The sequence below is a fragment of the Polyodon spathula genome, chromosome 24, assembly GCF_017654505.1.
Source record: "Polyodon spathula isolate WHYD16114869_AA chromosome 24, ASM1765450v1, whole genome shotgun sequence".
In the NCBI taxonomy this organism is placed as follows: Eukaryota; Metazoa; Chordata; class Actinopteri; order Acipenseriformes; family Polyodontidae; genus Polyodon; species Polyodon spathula.
This window is the reverse complement of record NC_054557.1, coordinates 883,656-909,830: the sequence shown is the minus strand read 5'-3', so window position 1 is coordinate 909,830 and position 26,175 is coordinate 883,656. Positions and strand designations below refer to the sequence as shown.

Sequence of the window (26,175 nt, the reverse complement as noted above, 5' to 3'; positions counted from 1 at the left end):
ACTACATTTAATAAGAACATAAGAACATAAGAAAGTTTACAAACGAGAGGAAGCCATTCGGCACATCTTGCCCGTTTGGTTGTTAGTAGCTTATTAGACAGAGTCGGGCATCACATATAACTTGCACATTAACTGAGTGGTACTGTCGACTGTTCAAGAAATTCAATTCATTCAATGTCGGTGCTTTAATTGCTATGTGGGTGCAGTCTACACAGCACCGACTGCATTGAAAACCCAGCAATTGAATTAAAGTATCTTTATTTCAATCTGATGTCTGTCAGTATAAGGAAACTGAATGTATCGTGGACAGAGGGTAATGATGGAATCCAAAACCACTAGCATCAGTGCTCTCAAAGAGGCATGTGAAATTGTAACAGTTGTGTCTCCGATCTGTCTTTGAAAGGTAGCAATGGCCAAAAAGCCAGGAGTAGAAAGGACTTGTATGGGATGAGTGCGCAAGGTTGGTCTATGTAGCCTAGGACCCAACATATCGCATGATTCCAATACGACCTCCTTGGGAAAGTGGTATCTTGCAAATTGTTTCAGTGCAAAGAAATCATAACGATCCACAAACACTCTCTCAAGGAAATGCGGCATTAGAAATGTCTTTCAAAAGGGCGAGACCAGCAATTTTCATATAGTTTACAATGACCTATTCTGTGAATCTAGCCTACTATATTTTCATTTTATTAGGCTGCACATTTGTTTGTAGTTATTACGTTATTTTGCTATTAACAATGCACGACAGAAACGACTAAGAACAATCAACATTCTTTAGTAACACACATAGTGGTGATAGTATAATATTTACATCACTGCTTAGATAACAAATACAATAATAGGCTCTAATAGGCTCGATTATATATATACTATATATATATATATATATATATATAGATATATTAATATATATATATATCTATATATATATATATTATCAATAGGAAGTTTCTGGTCGAGACGTTACGTGTTTTTCACTGTGCAGCGATGGTGTGTGTATCTTTATCCTGTATATTGACTCGATTATTTCCCCTGCAGTACCATCATTCTAACACAAGGAAAAGGTATTAACTATGGCCCGGATTGTGCGTGAGCCGACGAACATTCCCCACGCAAGGTTTGCGTTAGAATGTGCTTACGCAGAGTTTAAAATGAAATGTGTGCCTAAGCACGATTGAAAAATACAGCCCCTGGTCTTGTAAGGGAGTGTTCTGAACTTTAATTCAAAGCGCAGCAGTGTTCTGAACTTTAATTCAAAGCGCAGCAGTGTTCTGAACTTTAATTCAAAGCGCAGCAGTGTTCTGAACTTTAATTCAAAGCGCAGCAGTGTTCTGAACTTTAATTCAAAGCGCAGCAGTGTTCTGAACTTTAATTCAAAGCGCATCAGTGTTTTAAATGTGAATTCAAAGCGCAGCAGTGTTTTGAACTAGAATTTAAAGCGCAGCAGAGTGTTTTGAACTTGAATTCAAAGCGCATCAGTGTTTTGAATGTTAATTCAAAGTGCAATAATGTTTTGAATGTGAATTCAAAGCGCAGCAGATTGTTTTGAATGTGAATTCAAAGCACAGCAGATTGTTTTGAATGTGAATTCAAAGCACAGCAGATTGTTTTGAATCTGTTCTGCAAACACGAGGATGCCTGCAGTGTGAACACATTTTCTTACCTGTGAAACAGTTCGCTTGATAACAATTCAAACACGTTACAAAGACAAGATGGGTGTGGCTATTTTAGGCTACTCATATACCAAACAATGTTGTTATTATTATTATTATTATTATTATTATTATTATTATTATTATTATTCCCTCATTTAAAGCATTATTTTATTCCATCAATCGTGTAACAGCTAAACTAAATCAAGAGGTAATGAACCATTGTAATGTCGATTATAATTTATTCCTGTTTAGTTTTGGCTATATCTTCATGTAATCAATGACATTCCAATTTAAATGTGAACAATTTGTTTTGACAATCAAGTCCTTTCTTTTTTTAGCTTTTTAAAGCATGGTTATGATTATAGTGTGATCACGGTTCTTCTGCTTCTTTATCCTATTATGATCATGGTTACCAATATTCTTACTTAGGGTGCCAATCTACTACTACGACTACTACCATAATAATTAGGATTTGATTAGAATACATTTACTGAAAAAGATTTAAGATGATATGGGTCCATTTTATAAAGAAAAAGGAGAGAGAGAGAGAGAGAGAGAGAGAGAGAGAGAGAGAGAGAGAGAGAGAGAGAGAGAGAGAGAATATTTCAACTAAATCTGATAGCACACCAGTGGAATCAAATATTAAAATAAATTAAACGAAAGATGTTACCAGCAGCAATTATGTATGTATATACTGTGTAATAACTAACTTTGTATGGCTTTGCGACCCTCCAACAGAGAGAAACGCTAGGAGGTTGTCTCTCTTGATCTATATATATATATATATATATATATATATATAATAATATATATAGATATATATATATATATATATATATATATATATATATATAGTGTATAAAATTAAGTCCTTTAATGTTTTAAATAGAAGTCACGATCTGGGCTAATTATAAATATACCTATACTTTATGTTGTAATAATACTATATCTAAAATAAAATAAAATACTTTTGCTTATGAAATTATCTTTTATATCGTTGTCATTAGATCGCACAGCAGTTCTTAAAAGTCAGATTCGAGAACGTTCATAAGACTCACATTCGACTCCTTTTGCCCCCACAAAGTTCCATAATATCGTTATGCAGTTCACAAGTTCAAAACCATTTGTAAACAAATTCAGCCTTACAATCAATCTACAGTTATGAAATAAAACAGCATTTACATGATAATTGTACAAAGTGATAATTTCTCCAGGAAGAGACCGAACAGACCCTCATTACATACGCGTGCGCGGATTTACATGTGTTTGCATACGTTTCCCCGCGGTGGGTTGGGGCGCTTTGTTTGTGGCGGCGGGGCTGGAACTTGTTGCCAGGAGGGCGGGGCTTCGACTGGAGGTTTAATTCGCTAAAAAGAAGCAGTGGAATAATGAGTCTGGGCGAGCTGGAAAGGGAGAGATAAGGCTCGAGTTAGGAATTGATTACGAATAATAAAACCCTCTTCACACACTGACTGACGCAAAGGGTTCAAAAGCGCAGGTCACAGCGAAAGCTCCGGCACCGTGGACGTCTGTAGCAGGACCCGCTTGGAATTGTTTGAAATTTGCAGAACCGGTGGAAAGCGTAGGGATGGTGGAGAACTCCGCCAACAGCAAGGGTCAAATGGTGAGTTTTTTCACACAGTGCTGGACGAGAAGGGGAAATGGCATCGACTCGCTCCTCGACCCTAGCAGAGCGGAAATTAACAGCAGATTCGGAATAATAAATACGCAAAAACGCATGGATAGCTTCTGCAATTCTTATTGATTTATTTATACTCTCTGAGATAAATTGAAGCTAGATACAGTAGGCTAATTTGCAAAATGTGTAACTTTTTGACCCCCAAAATAATCATCGGGGTGTTGGAAATTATGAACCGCTGTGTGTGGGCTACTCAGCAGTAACGTTAATCGCACTAAAATTACTACAGCAGCAACTGAAATAAACACTTGAGTGTATTTCTGGTCTCATCTTGTAAAGCACTTTGTGATAGTGGTCTGCTATGAAAGGCGCTATATAAAAAATAAAGATTATTATTATTATTATTATTATTATTATTATTATTATTATTATTATATTCCTAGTCGAACGAGGGCGTTGCATGGGAATACAATGGGAAATAGCTTAAGTTTGGTTGTTAACTATGGAATCCGAAAAACATAATTACATATAGATCCATATTCAAGATCACTGACATACTTGAATACTGTAGGCAGTATAATTGTATTAAATGCACAGTACACTGTTTGTTTCCAGCGGTTAACAAAAACGAAGACTGTATTTGTTACAGTTAAAATACGCATTTACTGTGAAGTGACTGACAGCTGTATTCGGGTCTAATTTTATAATCGATATCGGGGAATTAGATAGCGAAGCAATTTAAATTCGATAACAACGCTGAACCAGAGCTGTTCGTCTGAGAATTAAATTTCGAATCACTTAAAGAAATTTCGTTACCGGGAAGCCACGCACACTTATTTTTTTAAAACGACAATCCTGTTCGCTATTTTATTTCGTATTATAATCAAACTGTTTAAAACATACCTGTTAATTGCTTGAAGATTTATTTTGTATTTATGTTTTTGTTTAAACTACATTTTAAAACCAAATTGCTGTAATGTACAGTACAAGCTTTTTGTTGTGTTAGGCTCTCCCTTAAATCAGAAGCTTGTTTTTTTTTTTTTTTTTTTAAATACACCATATGGAAATGTGTATGTCTATAAATAGTCAAATTGTTGCTTTGGGCTTGCATGACCAGTCATTTCTGTCTGTGATTCTGGTGGCGAGTTTAAGAAACGGTATCTGACTGCTGCTGTGACGTCAGTTACTCTGCAGGGTACCAACGCCACATTCGTTCTACAGGGATGTGTAATTACAAAGTAGAGGTTCCTTGTGGTAACATAACAAATAAATAACCCTATTTATATTAGACATTGAATTTGTAAATCTTTTCTGATAATCATTACGAATTACTGTTAACATTCTGTTAGATCTGTTGCTAAAGACAGGCACAGCATGTCGATTTCATGGGATGAAAATGTAATGGGAATGCTGGCATGAAAACGAAGCCCTTTGCTGTGTCAGGACCTGTCAGTAAAATACACAATAATCAACTTGTTATACAGCCTGTAATACTGTCAAACAACGTATAGTAACATATTAATGGAGATAGATTTGCAGCAAGCGTTTGTTTACATTGTACAAATAAACATTTTAGTTTTATGACATGACAAACTGAAATGAATTACAAAGTTGGTCACAAACCCTGCACATAAATAGATAGTTTAAAATTCTGGGTTCAGACTTTGCAATTCTTTAGTATTCCGCAGTTCTGTTGGATACCATTCTACTAGGTCCGTTACTGCTTGCTACACTTGTCAAACCTCGTAGAGATGCTGATGTGTTGTCCCCTTCTCGTTGTTCTCAGCCTGGTCTGACCCCTGAGGGATTGAGTGTGGTATTGCCTGGAAGCCCTTCGTTTTCCCCCCACAATGCAGGCGTCAAGCTGGAGGCGGTGATGGAGCAGCTCCAGAGGCAGCAGCAAGCCCGTCTGGAGATGGAGCACCGAGAGCGAAATGAGCGGCACGTCCGCGAGGCCCACATCAGGTACGCCCAGCAGGTAGCAGCTCAGCAGGCTGTCCTGGCTGCAGCAAGGACCTCGGGGAACCAGCTGCCTTCAGGACTCCTTCACAGGGGCCTGTCTGCGCTGGTGGTGGGGGGCCAGAGAGCCTCAGATCAGAGTAGCGTGGACTCGGAGGCGGACGAGGAGAGGGGCCGAGAGTCTGGGGATGAGGAAGAGGAGATGGAACGGGATGAGGAGCTGGAGGAAGGGAGCGAGGAGGAGGAAGGTAGTGGAGGTGGGGCTGTCGGGTTGGAATACCTCCGGAAACAAACCCTGGCTTTGCAGACGGCCCACAGACTGCTGCCCGCCACCCACCCGTCTCCCCCAGGCCCACCTCCTCCAGTCGTCGAGGTAAAGCAGGAGCCGTGCGATGAGAGCCACTCTCCGGGGGAGCAGACATCGGGATCCCCGAGCGGGCAGCCAGACTGGGGCTACGATGAGCAGTTGAAACAGGTAAGAGCAGGGGCCTTACTGAGTTTTCTGCAGGCACTTTGAAATTGAGATGATAACAATATTTATTTCAACCTTTCAGATGGGAAACTTCTTGTTGAAACATTGAAAGGGAATAATGCAGACAGTGGACTTTACTGGGTCGGGCACAAGGCATACATCTACTAACAGGATTTCTGTCATATCATCTGGAGGATAATTGTGTGTTGTTTTAAGTTGTCAGTAGGGCATTTTTTCTGTTCTTGTGGAATGATGAAGGCACAAATTGTAGGCATTGAGTTCTAGTTTTTCTTTTGGTAATGCTTTAACAGAGAAACAGAGCACCTCTTGACAAACTGATTCCTTTGAAATTGCTACTGAATGTTTTGTTTAGTCTACAGCTCAGGGAAATCGCTTCCAAGATATCTCATGGTCACCTGCAAAGTGCTTTAGTTTGTCCAAATTGTTCTTTTCCATTAAGAGTTAAATTCCCCTGCTGGGAGGAAGTGCTAATCCCTCTCCTGTCGATGTTCTTTGTGTCAGGACCATGTTCTCCAGGGAGGCTGCTGTCTTTGTAACCAGAATCCTAGAAGTGTGGCTTGGCAGGCAGCCAGTTTGTGCTCTCGAGGTTACGGACCTTCCAGGGAGTGAGGGTACAACAGCAGACTCCAAAAAACAAGTGAAATGTGGGTGGAGTGGCTAGCAAGCAGCCTTACATTGATCAGCAGCGGAGAGACTTGCAGTGAGGGCGGAGAGGGAGAAACCTTTATCAAAAACCGTTGGAAGCTGTAGAAAAACATGGGAGTTTACAGTTTATCAGAAATTTGGGTGGAGCATATCTATCTGAAACAGGGAGGCAGAAAGCTTCACATGAGGATGCTGAAGCCTTTCCTTAAGGGGCACAGGCATTTTGTTTAATGTCTATTTAGTAGCTTCCAATTACACTATTTTGGGGAATTGTTATTATGTTTCTTTCAGTTCATTGTCAGCATGGCAGTTTAGGAGAAGGGCAACAGATGTTGCATGCTTTGTGTCAGCCTCACAGAATGGGGAGGGGTGTGATTTTGTCATTGATGTATGTCTTTTGACCTCAGCGCTGCCCTGAACAGCAGAGTAAATAATTGTTAAACAAGAGAGCAGACAAAGAAACCTTAGCGAGATGTTGTCAGGGAGTGCTGTCTGCACTGAGGCCTAGCAGTAAAGGCCTCTTGTCAACAAGCCCTGGTCTGGAAAAGGCCTTGTTCTCTTCCCCCTGGGAGAGCCAGGCAGTCCCTTTAGGTCTATCTGACAGCCATGTTTCTGTCCTTTCCCCTCTGATGAGGAAGAAGGGGATGGACCATGCTTATCTCAGATGATTAATAGGTATTTAATCAACAAAATTGTGTGGTTGATTGTTGTGTTGGATTCATAGGCCAATGTCTTAATGTTGGTGGTCGGAGTGACATATGGCCCTCCCAGTAGCTGTTTTAATTTTGGGAGGGGGATTACCTCAAATCTCTTTAATTCCCCCCCTCCTTTACCAAACTACCCCCTTGAAATGGAGTGTGGTTTCTCCTCATCAGTGGACTTCTTCACATCTTGGATAACTGGGCGGCTAGAAATGTATTGGTTTTTATTAAATTAGATGGCTGATTAAATAATTTTATAAAATGTGTTTGCACTGTATATGTGTGTTGAAAACTGAAAAAAGAATGTTAAACAAAATCAGTCACCCTGCGATAACCTTTAATTAAAATGTATATATGAAAAACTTAAATTCACTGACAAACGTTTAATTTGATTTAAGATATTTAAAAAGACTTTGCCGTTCAATTTATGACTTCTCTTCTAGATTTTCTAAATTTAGTACTGTTGAGTGTTTATTGTTCGACGTAAACACGGATTATTGAGTCTAACCTCTATTTGATATGCAAATTTAAACAATTCAATCCAGTTCTAAAACCTTTAACACTGTTCAGGTGCACCAAGTAAAACTGCAATAGCCTCCCCTCTCCAGGAACCTGCAGTCAGTGTTGCTGCGGGAAGGAAGGGGATGTATGGTATAAACTGTGCTCACGCTCCCCTCCCCCTATAATAAACACCCTGTTTGCAAGCAGGATTGCAGGATGTTGTTTCTCTCTGCAGGGGACCAGTGATTATTTCAAACCCCCCATTAGCCTGCGGAAGGTAGTTTGAGACTTTTCACTTCTAAGATGGTGGTGCAATGAAAATAATATTTAACTTGGAAGAAACTTGTAATATGGCTTAACCATATGAAGACGTTGTGTGCATAATATCCGCGATGGCCGAGGCATCCCTTTCTTTAATGAATACTGCAAAACAGACCCCTTTATGTGTCAGTAACACTTAAGTCACATTTTCTACTCCATTGTGAAATGGTCTTGATGGACCGCTAATATGCCTTGATTGTCGTTAGTCTTTATATTGTGCTGGTCACTTTGTTGGGGAGGGGGGGATGGGGGCATGGACATTGCTGTGGGCGGCACGGAGTACAATTATTGATATTTTATTGAACAGTTCTATTTTGTGTGCCCAAATAATCGATTGCTATTTGGAGGCTTAACTGACCACCCTCACATACTTCTGTGGCCCAATTGCTCCCAGTTGATTAGGGCTGCTACGTTTTAAATCGATTTTTCAATAGATTCCATTCCTCATTTTATACATTGATATAAATAGTGTACAATCTGTTCAATAGTTACATTTTTGTAACGCTTATTGTTAATAACATTATTGAAGTTTATCAATTAAACTGTACCTAATGCCCTGCCTTGCTATTTACAGTATTTCTACCAGACAAGCAGTGGGCGTGCTCTTGTTTTTCTGCTCACATTAACTAGCATCTGCTTTGCTGGTCCCATCCTATCAGCAAATCAGTGAATCAATGAAAATGCTTTGTAAGTACGCCCCTCTGCGTATTCGATGTAAACAAACAAAAAAGCGTGCCGCCTTGAATCCAGAGCAGGATGACAGGCTTGTATTCCTGGCAAACAGTCTGTAAATAAATTGTGCACATTGAAGAGAACTGTATATAGTTTGTGCTGCTTTGGCTTTTCAAAATGAACTGTAATATAATGAATATTTATCAATATTCAATAATATTTAAAAAAAATACGATTAGTTTGGAGTAACGATCAGCTTGACCTGTAGCGAGTGTGCATGTTGTGGTAAGTCAATTTATTATTATTATATTATTATTATTATTATTATTATTATTATTATTATTATGCTTTAGCCAGGGATTTTCGCATTGTGTGTTTCACAGATAGTGAAGGTTAGGTGGTACAGTGTTTGCAAGATACAGTGTGTGATGCTGCAGCTGTCACTGAATAAAAAAAAAAAAAAGACGTTTTGCATAAACTTATCGTTTGTGTATCTTACATTCCAAAGTACTGTAATCTGTTTGGAATAAATATTTTAGTAACGCTCCTGTAATACGTTAAACTTGCTTTAGGCTTGTTGTTAATGTTGTTTTTGTTTTTTGTTTTTTTCTCCTGACGCTATCAAGGCGTAATTCTCCCGCGGATTCACAAGCATTTACTGAACTGCACAAATATTAAAATAATCATGTCTGCGGAGAGGAATGGAGCAGAAATGTATGTGGGTGGCACAATCATCAATATTTATTTGAGTGATTCGATTTTGTGTCCTCAATTAATCAGTTGGTATTTGGAGGCTTAACTGACAGCCCTACACTCGATCCTGTGCCCAGATGTGCCGTTGACCTTCCAGCAGTGGGTTGCAGGGCCCTGTGATCTGTACACAGCTTTTAACCCATTAAGTGGTGTTATCCTCATTTGAGGACAGGCTACTTTGTTCTTTTTTGGAGGATTAACTGGCATCTACCTGCTATTTACCTTTTCTCTTTAACTCTATTGTTATTATAACTTACTCTAGTTCTGTTAACTGCAAAGTTACGTTTAAGTGTAATTGATCACATTACAGAAATACAGCTTGTGTTGTGATTATTTTTCAAAGAAATGTCTTTGTTACTGAATGGGTTAAAACAAAAAAAAAAGGGTTGCCGTGTGTGTATGTATGAGCCTGTTTGTGTGTCTCGTGGCTTGGTGTTTTTGGGAGTACTGTCAGCGTTTGTTCCGCCTGTCATATCCTGGGCTCTGAGACCCAGACCTCCCAGGCAGCCCTGAGACAGGCCGCTGATGGGTAACTCTTTGTTTTCCCTGGCATAGAGATCTAATTATTGAATAAACTGCATGATCTCTCTGCCTGCCAGTCAGCCATCAGACACCTCCCTGTATGAAAGTATTCATAATGAGAGTCCATGGAGGAGGGGGAGCGGTGCTCTGCTGTGGTGTACAGTTCTCATGACAGGGATTATGTAATCCTGGGTAGGGTTAGGTTAGGGAGGAGGGGAAGTGGTGCTCTGCTGCAGTGTGCAGCTCTCATGACAGGGATTATGTAATCCTGGGTAGGGTTAGGGAGGAGGGGGAGCGGTGCTCTGCTGCAGTGTGCAGTTCTCATGACAGGGATTATATAATCTTGGGTAACTGCAGAATTGGGATTGGGAGGGGGGAGATATAAACACAAACAAGATACAGTATCATCTGTGTTCATCTTGGATCTGATTTCCACAGCCCCCCCCCCCACCCCTGTCTTTAGATTTGTCACTCCCTCCTTTTAATCTGTACCACCCATCCCCCTCAACTGCTCTGAATCCACCTGTCTTTCCTAGTTCATCATAAAAGGAATTTCTTTCTGAACAGGAATTGTAAAATCCTTCCACATTATATATTGCTCCCCTGTTTTATTTTGAATAATACCGGTTACTGGAAGCTTCTTTTTCCATGAACTCAGAAATGATCCACTATGAGCTGTTTTCTGTTTTATCCCCTCTTGGTAAGTCAGTTTAATATCTCTGCTAAGTAAACTCTTCCACGTTCTCTTCATTACTTCAAGATTCTCTTGCTGACATACAAGGCTTTGCATGGTCAGGGTCCTATTTATATTAAGGACCTTCTCAACCCTTGCATCCGTGGAAGACAGTTTAGATTCATCAGACTATGGATTTCTAAAGCATTTGGTTCCAAGATGTGTTACTCTTGGTGGGTGTATTTTAGCTATGTTGCCCCTTCTTTCTGGAACTCTGCCTGGCTGCATTCGAGACTCCACACCAGTGTTGAAGGTGCATTTGTTCTCAGCAGCCTTTTTACAGTTAGCCTCTGGGCTTGTTTTTAAAACATTTAATGTTTTTGTAATTATTGTTTTTACGATCTTAGGAATTGTTTTTTATTTGTATTTTTCCTGTTTTTAATATATTTTTGAATTGAGTGTTTGTTTTGTTATTATTGTTATTACTATGTTTCTGATTTTAGTTTTTCATATTTTGCAGCACCCTGAGACACCTTGGTGTGAAGGGTGCTATATCAAATTAAAGTAGTTCTTCTTCTTCTTGTTAGATTGAATTCCCAATTTTGAACATTCTGCCTGAGTAGACATAATTCATTAGCACTGGCTCTGTTGTGTCAGCCTGTGCTATTTAAACATGAAATAGCACTCCACAGAACCCGGCTTGTTTCTGTTGTTTTAAAAGATGAGTACACAGCACGCTCATGGTTCATTGGGCTCCAATAGTAAAGTGCTTAATTGAGCTTAGTGGGGGATGGAGTGCTGTCCCTGTTTTTTGATTCTGCTGCCCCACCCAAAGGAAACATTCCAGACACAATGAAAGAGTTAACCGGGGAATAGTTGGCATTCCCATCTAAGGCTTGATCAGTTATCGGGCACACCTCAGACTTCCTGTGTCTCTCAACCTCTTAATTCATGGAGAGATGTAGGTGAGGTTTTAAACAAAACAAATAAACCACAGTGTTGGTTGTGAGAGTTTCGCTCTGGTGCACCTGTGAACCTTTTTAGGTGTGCTGTTGCTGTGAGACTGTGTGGCGGGTCTGTTCTCACTCTTGTTCACTCTGTGGAATTCAGATGGCTTCGGAAAGCCTTCCTGACCCACCATATCTTAATGGAACATTTCAGATGGTGTTTCAAAGTTCCTCAAGTGCTCTGTAGCAACATGCAGTTTTCCTGAATTCCAGTTTCTGAAGTGGGGTAGAGGGTTAACATAAAACATTGGAGTTGTTATAGGTTTGATTGGGGATTATCCTTTGAAGGCAGTGTTCAGTACAATATGGTAAAATAACTAATTATCTCTCATTGTAGGTCATATTTTTTATTGCTATAATTCTGTTAAATACGTCTTTATAATATCTTATAATTGCTGGCTAAAATCTAAAGGTACAGCACCACACAAGAAAAATTTAAAACACAGCAGTAAGCAAACTTAGTGTCTTGCTGAATTGTGTAATAATTATTGTAATATTACACTTGGTCTGACTCCTGAAAAGAAAGTATGGACTGCATGTTAATATGTGAACCAGCTAAACATGTTCTGCTCCTAATGTTTGGTCGCTGTTTATAACACTAACAATATATCTACTTTTTAATGATATGTTTTATTCAAATTCTTCGAGGGCAGCTCCTCGTACCCCATAGAGTTTATATGACCATTGCAACACATTGAGAGGAATGGGAATATCTTTAGCCCAGGGGGATTTGAAAGATTCTCCCTCAATTATCAAACTTTAGTTACATTTCTCAGATCCCAGTGGGATCGGCAAGGTGGAGAAGTTGTTTAGTATCTCTGAGGAAGAGGTTCAGCAGGACAAACGCTGGTGGCTGCTTGTTTAGCCTGGCTGCCAATGACCAGTAAATCTGTTTGCTCTGGCTTCTGCACTGACACCTTGAGAAGCTTCTTCAAACCTGGCCCTTTGTCTTTCCTGTTTACAGAGGGGGCAGGGTGGGATGAAGGCCATTTGGTGTAATTTCTTCCCAAGGTACTCTGCTGTGTGGGTGAGGGTCTAATTGCAGTGATTAATCTCCATTTTGTTGATCCTTTGCTTGGGCTAGTAGCCCTGGTCAGGCCTCAACAGGTGTGCTGAAAGCAGTATTGCTGCCATAAAAGCTTGTAGCTACATGCTCTCTGGCCAGCTGTCCCTTTCCTTCAATTTCCAGTCTGGAATCGTGCTGTCTCATATGCCCACGTGAAAAAGAAACCTGGGATACATCGATTATCCGAATGCCTTTAAATGTACTAAATAAAGTCACTTTTCCTCTAACATGAATATTTTTTATTTTTAATGTGTATTCCAGAACATTTCTATTTTACTCAATCAATATATAAAACTAAATTCTGTATGGTTACAGAACTGTACATGTGGTTTATACAGCATGCTTATTGTGGCACAATACATCTTCATCATTTTTAAAATGTTCAGTGTTAGTTTTTTGTTGCTGTTCAGTGTTTCCTATGTATTTATCTTTATACACGTTGCAGGGTTTGCCTGTAAGATTTCTGTCTTGTGCAGCGGTGTAATCGATAAACTTCCTAGGTTTCGTTTTCACAACTTTACTAAGTGGATTTTCAATTGTATACATTTCCACTTGTATAAAATGTGGTTTTCTTTTGTATGTTCTGTTTATTTAATGGTTATATTTACATATATTTGCAAAAGTGAGATTTGCTTTAGTAGTTCCAGAAGTTAATAGTCAGACATTTGACCAAGTTACCATGCTTTTAAAAATGAGGTCCCTAATTTACCTGATTTTGTGTCTCTGGAACAGTTTGTGCCATAATACATGTTATAGAATTTTTTTTTTTTGTGTGTAACACTGTCTGTGTGTAACATCTCCTGCTAACCTTTCTAAATTTAGATTTCCACACGATGAAACGACACAATAAACAGCTCAGAAGATATGAGAGGAGGGGGCTGGGCTGGGCTGGGCTGGGCTGGGCTGGGCTGGGCTGGGCTGGGCTGGGCTGGGCTGGGCTGGGCTGGGCTCCTGCATTGATCACTAGTACGGTCTGCATTTAAAGACGAATTGGGTGCATTTGAATGGTAGAAGTAGATTATATTATAAACAAGGAACACTGAATTTAAAAACCTTGTTTAAGATGTACAGTACTTCAACTAGCTTGCTCTGAATGAATACCATTACTTGGAGGCCGTGTCTTTCTCAAACCAATCTAACTGCTTCAATACCAAGTCATGCACCAGAATTTCCTCCTGACTTCATGTGTCCATTATTGCCGTTAAATATATTTTTTATTTTTTATGATGTATCCTTCAGTTTCCAAATAAGGGATAAATGAAAAACACTACCTCTACTCACACATTAAATTGAACAGACTAAATGTTTGAACCATTTGTTGACACATTATTTATATCAATTAATTTGAAAAAGTATGTTTTAGTATTTATTGTTATCTTACTATTTGACTTCTGACTTAATTTCAAGTTGACAGTGGTTTCCACATGCAGTATTTCAATTACAGTTTACAATACATCAAGATACTACGAAATGTATTTTTGTAGTGCAAGTTGGTTTCAGTCTTCACAGCGTGAATAAGTGGTAGATCTATGAAGAAATACTGTTCATATCCCTATTAGTACAGTCTTACTCTAAGACTTTCAGAGCCTTTGACATACCAGATGGCGATTGTAAACTTAATGAATGAGAAACAGGCAGCATCTGCTGTGATATTTGGAGCCATGGTAGCATTTTATTAATTGAAAATCGTTTTACCAGATAGCCCTCTGAAGTCTACAAGAGACAGAAGCTTCTACAATTAGGTGTTAAAACAAGCTGGAATTGAGCCTTTTAAACTAGAACATGTTGAAAGCTTAGCTGTGCCATACAAACACTGAGCAATTTTCTGATTTGCAAGTGTGATCAAAGGTCAGTTGTTTCCATTAACTGATGTTAAATAAAACTCATCTCTATTTTCTATTGTTAATTCAGTGCTGCAGTATAATCTGAATTTTGACAATGTTGAAACATTTAAATAGAGTGGACTGTTAATTTATTTTCACTCAAAATAGTGCAGTGTGGTGAATTTTGAACCCATATGGAGGGAAGGGTGTCTGCTGTACACTCATCTACCAGGAGCCAGATGGTGAAGAAATTCACAGGAGCCCCTGAACGAACACAGCTCTGGTCTAATTAGCTGGGAGTCTTCACAAGCACATTCCAGGGGCCAGTGGCTTGATAGTGGAGATTTTCTATTTCTAAACCAGACCTGTTCCAGATCCCTTTATTGAAACACTCTCCGTATTCTCCTTCAGAACTCTGTTCATGTGTTTGTTTCCATGCACAAGATGCTTGTGAAGGGGTGCTTTGATTAGGACTGATTTAATAAGCACCAATATTTCAGAAGCAGTTTACTTTAATTCAGTGTCTGTAAATAAAGCTCCTTTTTGTTCACCGATTGAAGCAGACTTCATTGTAATTTGATGTGTCTTGTGCTTTTTAGCGTGCCTAATCAGGTCTCTCTTCTGAAAACAACTGGAATTGATTCACTAAGTTCTGATTCCGTTCTGATGGATCATTGCTTACGTTCTATACAGTACTACGTTAGCTGCTAAAACTAATTTCTCTGCCTATGAATGCACAGGCCCAGTATACTGTTTATTTTGTGTTGCAATGTATGTTTAAAAGAGGGCATATAAACTACATAGTTTAAACTTATTGTGATTGATTGGGTGGAAAAGGAAGAGAAGCTTTCAGAAATACTGCTGGACTCCAGTGATTAATATTCTGAATAATTGCATTTGCAAAGAAAGTCTGACTTCTACCAACAGAGAGCCATGTGTACACTGTAAAATGTTCTATGGAAATGAAAAACAATGTTTTTCTGTAGTGTGTTCAGTATGTGTAAGGTACTGTATAGTATCGTAGCAGGTCAGTTCGGCACTGGGATCTGTTTTGTGTACCAGTAGGCTGCGGTGAAAAAGAATCTGCTGAAATAGTTTTGTTTCAATTTAAAATATTTTATTATTTTCACATTTAAACAGTGATGTGTACAATGCAGTAGCATCATTTCTTTTTTGTTACCAGTAGCCTATAGGCTAAAGTAAAAAAAAAAAAAAAAAAAAAAAAAAAAAAAAAAAAAAAAAAGGCGCTAGGTATTTGTTTCATTTTCACTACTGTGATGTGTAGGCCTACTGTACAAATTAATATTTTTACATAATGTAATGTGTACAAGAGTCCTGTGCTGGTCCGTTTTGTACAACCTGCTTCCAACCTAGACCCGCTACTACAGGACACGACCCGATCCTGCAACCTGCTGCAACACCGTCTTCTTACCCATGACCCGACCCTCTTTAATAAGACTTGTGACCCGACCCGACCCGAACCCGCAAATGTTTGTCCTTTACCTACTGTCTGCGTTGACTGCCTCTCTCACATTCGCACACAGATATCTCTGCCATTCGCCACAGATTGATAGTTTTTAATTATCTCTACTTACTTTACTATAAAATGCCTGTCTCTTCCTCTCGTGCACCAGTTGAAAGGGAGCTACACCTGTGCTTTCGCAGAGGTGATTTACCAGTTTTGTGGCTGTCATACACAAAAACATGATCGGTTTTACAAGCAAGCATGTTCATTGTTTTTATGAGTCTCCACTGGTCCAGGCGGAAGTGTCATTACAGAACATGATATGCAGCAGCAGTGTGCTTTTGGCTTTCACTGCAGCAGTGGCTGTCGCTAGCAAGCCCAGAAAAAAAAAAAAGCTTACTTACCTTGGGATGAGGGGGAAATTAAAGCACTTTTGAATATTTGGTCAGAAAGTTCATTTTTAATGACCACTAACACAACAAACAAATACTTACCATGTGAGTAGAAACGAGGCATACCTCCTGCAAATAACTAGGTGCTAATCCATTCAGGGCCTTGTAAGTTAGCAGCAATATCTTAAAATCAATTCTGTACTGCACAGGGAGCCAGCATTTTCCTGGTTTTAGTCAGAATTCTAGCGGCGGTATTCTGAACAAGCTGTAAGCGGGATACCACGTGTTTTGAGACAACAGAAAAAAGTGCATTACAATAAGCAATTCTAGATGAAACAAAAGCATGCATTAGTCTCACAGCATCAGATACAGAAATAGTTGGTCTAAGTTTGCAGTATTTCTCAAATGGTAAAAAGATACTTTAATAACTTATCTAATATGAGTCTCAAATCATAGATCTGGATCAAAGATGACCCCCCAGACCCCCAGGATAGGACAAGGTCAGACAGTCCTACTGTGCTTTCAGGACGATTCAGTAGGATGGAATGCTCTACATTATCAAAGGCAGTTCTTAGATCTAGAAGAATTAAAACTGATGAGAAGCCAGAGTCAGAGCTTATCAGCAGATCATTCACAACTCTGACAAGGGCCGTGTCCGTGTTATGTGCCGCACGAAAACCGGACTGAAATTTCTTGAATATAACATTAACAGTTATAAATGTTTGTAATTGAGTTGCAATTACTTTCTGTAGAACCTTATCTAAGAATGGTAGGTTTGTAAGAATTGTAAGGTTGGTAGGCCTATAGTTATTGAGGACATTAGGGTCCAAATTGTGTTTGTTAAGCATAGGCTTTACCACAGCTACCTTAAGTGCTGAGGGAATTATACAGGAAGAAAGTGAACCTAAAACCTCTCTCGGTAAACTAGGCTGTATTAATGATGTAGTTGTAACCTCATTGCACATAAAGTCACAGATGGAGGATGAATGGAATTAAAACAGTCATTAGCTGTAGAAGCTACTTTTAAAAGCAATGTTAAATTATTCATGGTGTCTAGGGGTCTTCAGGTTTACTGTTTACAGCAAACATGCAGACAGCTGCTTAGGGCTGGGGAGGTCCTGAAGATGGGTTTGTGGGTGTGGAGAGAGGAGGTCCTGAAGATGGGTTTGTAGGTGTGTGGCGAGGGTGGGGGTCCTGAAGATGGGTGGGTGGATGTGTGTGGAGGGGAGTTGTGAAGATGGGCTTTTCAATCCATACTGAGCCTAGTCCTGCTCTTTCAATCTGCCCCATCTTGGTCCTGCTCTTTCAGTCCACACTGAGCCTGCTCTTTTTCAATCCACACCGTCCAAGTTCTGCTGTTTCAATCCAAACTGAGCCTGATCCTGCTCACCAATCAACACTGAGCCTGGTCCTTCTCTTTCAATCCATGCTGAGCCTAGTCCTGCTCTTTCAATCTACGCTGAGCCTAGTCCTGCTCTTTCAATCCACGCTGAGCCTGTTCCTGCTCTTTCACTCTGCATTGAGCCTAGTCCTGCTCTTTCAATCCACACCGTTCTGCTCCTGCTCGTTCAGTCTACGCTGAGCCTGGTCCTGCTCTTTCAGTCCACGTTGAGCCTGGTCCTGCTCTTTCAATCCACACTGTCCTGGTTCTGCTCTTTCAGTCAACACTGGCCCTGCTCTTTCAATCCACACCATCGTAGTCCTGCTCGTTCCTTCCACGCTGAGGCTGGTCCTGCTCTTTCAATCCACACCGTCTTGGTCCAGCTCGTTCAATCCACGCTGAACCTGGTCCTGCTCTTTCAATCCACACTGAGCCTGCTCTTTCAGTCCACACTGTTCTGGTTCTGCTCTTTCAGTCAACACTGGCCCTGCTCTTTCAATCCACACCATCCTAGTTCTGCTCGTTCCTTCCACGCTGAGGCTGGTCCTGCTCTTTCAATCCACACCATCCTGTTCCAGCTCGTTCAGTCCACGCTGAACCTGGTCCTGCTCTTTCAATCCACACTGAGCCTGCTCTTTCAATCCACACTGAGCCTGGTTCTGCTCTTTTGATCCACTCTGTATGGTCCTGTTCTTTCAATCCCACTGAGCCTGCTCTTTCAGTCCACACAGTCCTGGTCCTGCTCATTCAGTCCACGCTGAGCCTGGTCCTGCTCATTCATTCCACGCCGAGCCTGGTCCTGCTCTTTTGAATCCACAAGTGAGCCTGGTCCTGCTCTTTGAATCCACAGTGAGCCTGGTTCTGCTCTTCTGATCCACATTGAGCCTGCTCTTTCAATCCACACAGTCCTGGTCCTGCTCTTTCATTCCACGCTGAGCCTGGTCCTGCTCTTTCATTCCACGCTGAGCCTGGTCCTGCGCTTTCAATCCACACTGAGCCTGCTGTTGCACTATCAATCGACACTGAGCCTGCTTTTTCAATCCACACCATTCTGGTCCTGCTCTTTCAATTCATGCTGAGCCTGGTCCTACTATTTACCAATACGCGGCTGCAATAGGATGTTACTCTTCACAAACCTCAAACAGTAGGATCACGGCTTAACTGAGATTTGAACCTAAGGATTTCCTGGCCGTTGATCTTCATTTTTAAACTAAGTTTAGAGGAATCTAATACTATCTTGGATAAGCCAGATATCTGAAAGCTGACATCGCATACAGTAATGTAGCCTGTTTGTGCGTCTCCCACAATTGTTTTGCAGATGATAATACAGAACTGCAAATAAATTTCCGTCCACTCTGAATTGGACATTCTGAATGTGTTTGCAGTGATGATGTCTCTTAAGAGTTAAGCACTTAGAATAACATGAGGGTTCCTGGTATAGTATTATCCGCTGTACACATTCCGTGCTGAATGATATTCAGTACTCACTCAGTCCACTGCATTCCACTCTGAATGATATTCCGTACTCACTCGGTCCAGTGCATTCCATTCCTGAACCACCACTGTTCCTAGAAATGCAGTTTTAATTCTTCATTACTTTTTGCTTTGGAATTTTAGTTTCAGGTTCACACACTAGTGAAAAGCAGTAGTAAATGTTTGTTTTCACTCTGGCTGAAAGCCCTTTTGTTTGAGTTTCTGACAACACCGTAATGTCATTTTTGACAACATTCTGAAACCAAAATCCTGCTTGTGTACTGTGTTGGGGGAGGGGAGTAATGGTCCCTGCTAATCCCACAGCTAAATCTCTAAATGGGTAGGGCAGTAACCACCATCTAAATTGACTACCACTTGAAGATTAATGAGCAACCATTATTGCTTTACTTTGAATTTCAAATGATATGCCCAGGAATTACAGGGTATTGTTTCCTATGGGCAGGATGTGATGCTAATTGACAAAGCCTCCGTCCGGTCTTGGGACAGACTAGTTTCTGATTAACAGTATATGAAGGAAATTAAACTTATAAATGTATTATTGTTATTGTTGTTGAAGCTGACACCCTGGGATCCTTCAAGAAGCTGCTTGATGAGATTTTGGGATCAATAAGCTACTAACAACCAAACGAGCAAGATGGGCCGAATGGCCTCCTCTCGTTTGTAAACTTTCTTATGTTCTTATGTTCTTATCCTAAAAATCTGTTGACCGCAGATTGTAAAGGTATGCTTTACCATATAGGGACCCTTTACTAATTCAGTTTTGAATATGTCCCTTCATGTGCGAGTCAGATGGTGAAATACACCCGACACACAATGGCTGAAGATCAGAAAAGCAATCGGATGTATTTGCAACCTTGTTTGTATTTTTGAAGCTCTGCTTAAAATGTGTGTAGCGACATTTTGGAGGTTTGCTGCAGAATGAACACTCCCTCGCATGGCATGCATGTGCATACAATATACACACACAGGATTGTATTGGGAAAACTATCTGAACATAATCTCATGTATGTGAATGATGGACCAGCGTGCCAGTTTTGAATTCAGGAGAAGAGTATTTGTCTCACTACATGTAGGTCATTTAAAGGGAAAACTGCTCTATTCTGGTTAGAACTGGTAGTTTCAATTAAATTGCTTTCATTTTGACATGCTGCATTGTTAGAAACCTGTCTTTCAGTTCCCAAACCTTGGTTATTTCTATGATTTTAAACACAGTTGGCTGTAAAATGAAAGATCATTCAACTTTCTGAAATGTACAGTTTTTACAGGACCAGCTGCTGGTCTGTTGTTTCTTTAAACTGTAGTAAGTTATAACGTTTGGCAGGTGTGGTTGGATCTTTAAGTCATCTCAGATGTCAGTTACTGTAAAAGCAGTCTTGCAATTGACACTGCTTGCATCATAGATGTTGCATAATTTTGCCTGCATTGAAATCTCAGATCTTGTCTATGTGAACATTGAACTGTCAGGATCTTTATACCAAAGTGCAGGTTTCACCATCTCTGTGTAAAAGGGTCATAAAACGGTTTATATTACACAACATAGCCGTTTTTGTAAAATGAAAGGGAGTCCATTGGGCCTTTTAATACACCTGCCCCCGTAGTCCCTGATCCCAGGGCTTCAAATGTCTCTTATGTGGGATCGGTAGGGTGCAGAAAGGGTTAACTGGTGCTCTGTGTTTGTGGCTAATACCCTACAGAAAGCAGTCTCCTGGTGATCTGTGTTCACATGGATCAGCCACACAATGAGAAGGATGTCTGCTTCGGTAACAGTTGATATAACAGTTTTGGCAATAATCCAGATTCAACATCTTTTAGCTGACGCTTGCTTCTGGATGATTGACATGCTAGAAATGTAAAAATAGGCCTAAATCATTGTAATAACTGGAATACTCGGAGAGACTATCCAATAGAAGCACGCACTCGGAGAGACTACACTGTGTAACAATTTTTTTTTGTTGTTTTTTGTTCCTGGGTAGTAAGTGTTATTTCCTAATTGCTTATGCCTCAAAAGTATAGAAAATGGCTGTTATTCCCCACAAACTTTGCTTTTGTGACCAGGACAGTGATATTTCAAATATCACTATTTCCAATGGGAAAACGGGCAAATGTGTGTCAGAAAAAAACAACATACGAATCCAAATTAACATGTATAATCGTAAGTCTCGAAAAACTACTCACTTCTAAATCTTTTGTAGTCATTTTTGTATTACTTTAGTATAAATACATGTTAATTTGGATACGTATGTTGTTTTTTTCACAAAAGCAAAGTTTGTGGGGAATAATAGCCATTTTCTATACTTTTGAGGCATAAGCAATTAGGAAATAACGCTTACTGCCCTGGAACAAAAATTGTGTTACGTAGTGCTATCCAATAGAAGCACGCACTCGGAGAGAATGTTGTGGGTTTGGTGCAAGTATTGAACTCTTGTGTGGCATAGTGAGTATAAAGTGTAGGACACGTGACTGAGGCCCACTGTTTAGAACTGGGAGGCAGTGTGGTCTAGTGGTTAGAATTGCCCTCCAGACTGTGGTGTATTGCGAGGTATCTTTACTGGAAAAGGACATGTGCTCTTTGTAATTAATAAAAATGCTTATTTCAATGGAAAGATAGAGGAGGTGGATTCTGACAGTAATTTACAAATCCAATAACAGCTGATTAGATTAAGGGAGTGGTCCTGCTGATAATCTTTCCAGCATTAAGAAGCGTCGGCCAGCAGGATTGTTTTTTTTTTTTTTTAATTTTTTCCCTTTCCTTTTGAGTTTCTTCTTTGCAAGTACCTTGTGCCACCTCTATCTTTTTTTTTGTTGAAAAAGTTCAATTGAATTGCAGTTTCCATGAATGACCCCTGACCTCGATCCACTGGCGCCATGGTTTACAATCTCATCAGAAAACAATGGAAGTGTAGCTATTGCTGTCTGGAATGTCAGAGCTGGGCTTGTCCTCTCTTGCAGCCTTGACATTTCCATTCCCCTAAACAGGACAAGAGTCAGTGGGAGAGCTCAGCTTCTTTGCCTCTCTTTACAGGGGAAGGAGACTGCAAGAGCTCCAGTCAGGGAAGGGAGTGGGGCGGGATTGAAGAAACTGGCATTAGACTGAGGTGCTACTTTTTGGAAACTTAAATCATGCTTCATCATTCTGCTAAAACAAATCAATTTAACCACGTAGACCAAACCAGCTACACTGTAATTCTTATCTGTGTAAACGATTGTATACTTCACAAACCTAATGTAATAAAATGATAACCTTTTAAACAAATTAAATTAAAATGAAATCTTGAATAGACCTTCAATATTAAGTCCTCTCCACATTGACACCACACTGTCATCCTGAAAGTTGTTCGTAAGCCGTACATAATATATTGAAATTGGGGGGAAAAAAAAAAGAATAGTTGTTTTAATGAATTTAGCATCTTAACCTCAGTTCCACCGCTCTCCCTTTGTTCGACAATAAACCGTGCCTCACTGAGGCATCTCCTCCTCATAGGGCTGATTGGGTCCATAAGAGTCAGGAGCTTGCTGGTGGGTTCAAGTAATAGAATGAACCAATCTGTTGGAGTGTTTCCTCACCATGGCTCCATGTAATCTGTTGGTTTGCTGTCATGAATTTGCGTGTGTTTCTCCGCTCTGAGAGTGTCCTCCTTCTTTCCTGTTCAGAATGGGAGTCTTGCGTGGAGCGACGAAGCTGACGGGGGCCGAGGAAGAGGAGGAGGAGGAGGAGAGGCATTGCGAGACTTCGCCAAGGTTAGCCTTTCAGAGGATTTTAATTCATATTTTTAAAAACTATTTTAGCCTCATGCTTCCTACAGTGGGCTCTCGCCAGTCCGAACAGTGGTAGTCCAAAATGGACCTTTACTCAGAACTGATGTTAAAAATAAATGACTGTTCATGTTTATTTAAATCGTACTGAAAACACCCTGCACATGTACAATATAGTACAACACCGCTCATATTAAAGGAGTTTGAGAACATTTTAGGGTACACATTTACAGCTGTCCAGATCTTATTACAGGCTTCTCTAAGTTGGGAGAGTCAAAAACATGGCCTGGTCCCAACTGGTTCTGCTAAGTAACAGTCTACTGTGCTAACGGAATAACTGTAGTTACTAACCGGCAGTATATCTGCCCCGGATATGTCAATACTGTAACATGAGTGTTTGAAAATGTATTCTAGTATTGTTAAACACAAACATCACCACGCTTATGTTCGGCAGTAGTACTAAACGAAAATACAGTACAATAAAAAACGAAATACCCTTATCAAGCAAGTCTCCCTGCCTCCCTGTGTTATCTGTTGCAGTCTGTATTAACTGATCTCTGAAAAAGTAAAACTGGTGTACTGTACAGAAGACACTCTTGTTTGTGCAGTAGAAGGTTGTGGAAAAATGTAGCTCTCAAATCAAACGTGCAAACGTTTCGGTAGTGTCTTCTCTGGCAAAAGTTGTGTTTTTTTTTTTTTTTTTTTTTTTTAAATGAAGCAAAAATTCCAGGCACTTTTAGAGTATATAACTAATGTTTCGACATAGTAACTGCTTGTAATCTGGTTGTGTCAGTGACTTGCTTTAGTGTGTGGACTATCCCTGCTCCTAAAGCACTGATATTGCCTCTTCCAGTCTGACTTGGCTTTGTTTTACTGCAGTCTATTAATAATGCTGTTTCATTCATTACGTAGGTTAGATGGGATTCTTCTGTGCTAGACAAAAAGTCCAACGACTTTGACAGGGAAGGACAGAAAATGGTAAATGAGTTATTGTGTTTAAGAAACCTAACCAAGTCTTTTAAAATCCACCCCCATTTCTTATTCGCTCCGGCAAGTTTAAAAGGTGATTCCTGAGTTGCAGGTCAGTTTGTTTGATAGCGCAGCAGATTATGGAACACAATTAAAGGGGTGCTAGTATGAAAGTTGTTCACATGAATAAGAAATAAGGAATTGGATTCCAAATCCTTGGTTAGCACTGTTTGTTTTGTATTCTTTTGTAAGAATGTCGCTGCCCCCCACCCAGCAATTTTTAGTGATTTAAGAAACGTTGATCACATTCTTGTCCAAGCCCTGCTCCAGCTGTAATGATAATCACATTTATGCCCAAGGGCGTTGTTAACAGTATGTTGATCTGCTATATCATTTCCTACTACTGAACAAAGGTTTCAGGCAGGTATGATCTAGTAACCCTTTTGGAACAGCACTGTTCAATTACATTTCAGAAGGAATCCAGGACTATGCATGAGCCCCCATTGAGAGTTTTTGAGTTCAGTGCAATGCACTGTGCAGCTGGAGACGTGCTTCTGCAGGTGTGGAAGAGCTCCCCCCTGCTTGTGCTACATCTACATTCCTTTATGTAAAGATTCTATTTTAATTGTTCTTTAATACAATGTGCAACAAAGCAGTAGTTGGTATTCGTTACAGTTTTTCTTTTTTGGCCCTCTGCAGCTTTATGAACTCGACGGCGATCCCAAGAGGAAAGAGTTCCTAGATGATCTCTTCACCTTCATGCAGAAGAGAGGTAGGATCACAAGGACCATGTTGTGCCAGTGAATTCTTATTATCAATGTATGTAGCATTGCTGTAAGAGAAATCCTTGTATGTTTATTTAAAACGCTTGGTAGAACCCCCAAAATAGAAAAGAGCAGAAATAAAGGATCAATTTAATGGTGGTTTTAAACTGAAGCTGAAGAAAACAAAAAATTGCTGGGAATCGTTTGTTTGGTACAGTGGTTTTCAAACTTTTTAGGCCCCGTACCCCTTTCCAAAAAATCTAGTCTACCGTGTACCCCCATCTGAGATAGGGTCATAATATACCTATGAAAACAGAAAAAAAATTGTATTTTCTAATTACTAGGCTTAAGTACTTACTAATGTTTACTGAATATATATATTATACATGTATACACACATCAATGTATCACATCTGTCCTCTCTCTCCCTCTCTCTCTCTCTCTCTCTCTCTCTATATATATATATATATATATATATATATATATATATATATATATATATATATATATATATATATATATATATATATATGCACACGCACACACACACACATATACATATATACACACACCACCGGTCAAAACTTTTACACACCTCCATTTTTCCAGTTTGTATTGAATTTTACACAGCTTAATGTCTCAATGTATTCTGAAATTAAAGCATAGAACAAATAAACAATTGTAGATAAAAAATAAATCATGGAATTGTTTTGTTTGAGTCAAAAATTTCGATTAAATTTTGTTAAAGTAGCCACCTTTTGTAGATATAACATCCAAACACACTTGTGGCATTCTTTCTACAATGGAAATCAAATATTGTTTGGAAAGTTCTTCCCAACACTGTTGCAGAAGTTCCCACAAATGTGTTGCACTTGTAGGTTGCTTTGCTTTCACCCTTCTCTCCAGTTCTTCCCACACCAGCTCGCTGGGGTTCAAGTCTGGAGACTGTGCTGGCCATTCCATGATTTGAAGCCTACCGTCTTGTTCTTTTCTTCTAAGGTAGTTCTGACATAGCCTGGAGGTATATTTTGGTTCATTATCTTGCTGTAGGATGAACCCCTGACCAACTAGGTGTATACTAGAGGGTATTGCATGGCGCTGCAAAATGCTGTGGTAGCCGTTTTGGTTCAGGGTGCCACTCACTCTGTGCAAGTCGCCGACTCTGGATCCAACAAAAGAGCCCAAGACCATCACGCTTCCTCCTCCATGTTTGACAGTTGGTGTCATACACCAAGGAACCATCCTTTCGCCTACTCGACGGCGTACAAAAACCCTGTGTGATGACCCGAAGGTTTCAGATTTTGATTCATCGGTCCATAAGACCTTCTTCCAGTCTTCAGTACTGCACTGAAGCTTCATGGCCCAGGCAAGCATCTTTTTCTTATTTTGCCATCTTAGCAATGGCTTTCTTACTGCCACTCGACCTGTCAAACCTGCAGCTGGAAGTCTTCTCTTCACAGTTGAAACTGAGACTTGCTTACTTCGACCAGTGTTAAGCTGTACTTGAAGCTGTTGTCCTGTGAGCCA

General features: G+C 39.9%; 1 protein-coding gene across 2 annotated transcripts in view; it reads left to right on the top strand.

Moving 5' to 3' along the window:
- The first annotated feature begins 3,023 nt into the window (after positions 1 to 3,023).
- LOC121298620 (AT-rich interactive domain-containing protein 3B-like) overlaps positions 3,024 to 26,175 on the top strand; it is an 81,064-nt gene continuing 57,912 nt past the window's right edge. Inside the window, exons 1-5 of one of the 2 annotated variants that reach the window (XM_041225745.1) lie at positions 3,024 to 3,279; positions 5,081 to 5,728; positions 22,814 to 22,900; positions 23,828 to 23,893; positions 24,584 to 24,656. In XM_041225745.1, the coding sequence (XP_041081679.1) occupies positions 3,244 to 3,279; positions 5,081 to 5,728; positions 22,814 to 22,900; positions 23,828 to 23,893; positions 24,584 to 24,656 (910 nt within the window). In that variant the 5' untranslated portion in view covers positions 3,024 to 3,243. The remainder of the gene's footprint in view (positions 3,280 to 5,080; positions 5,729 to 22,813; positions 22,901 to 23,827; positions 23,894 to 24,583; positions 24,657 to 26,175) is intronic. The other variant, XM_041225746.1, reaches the window with a different exon arrangement.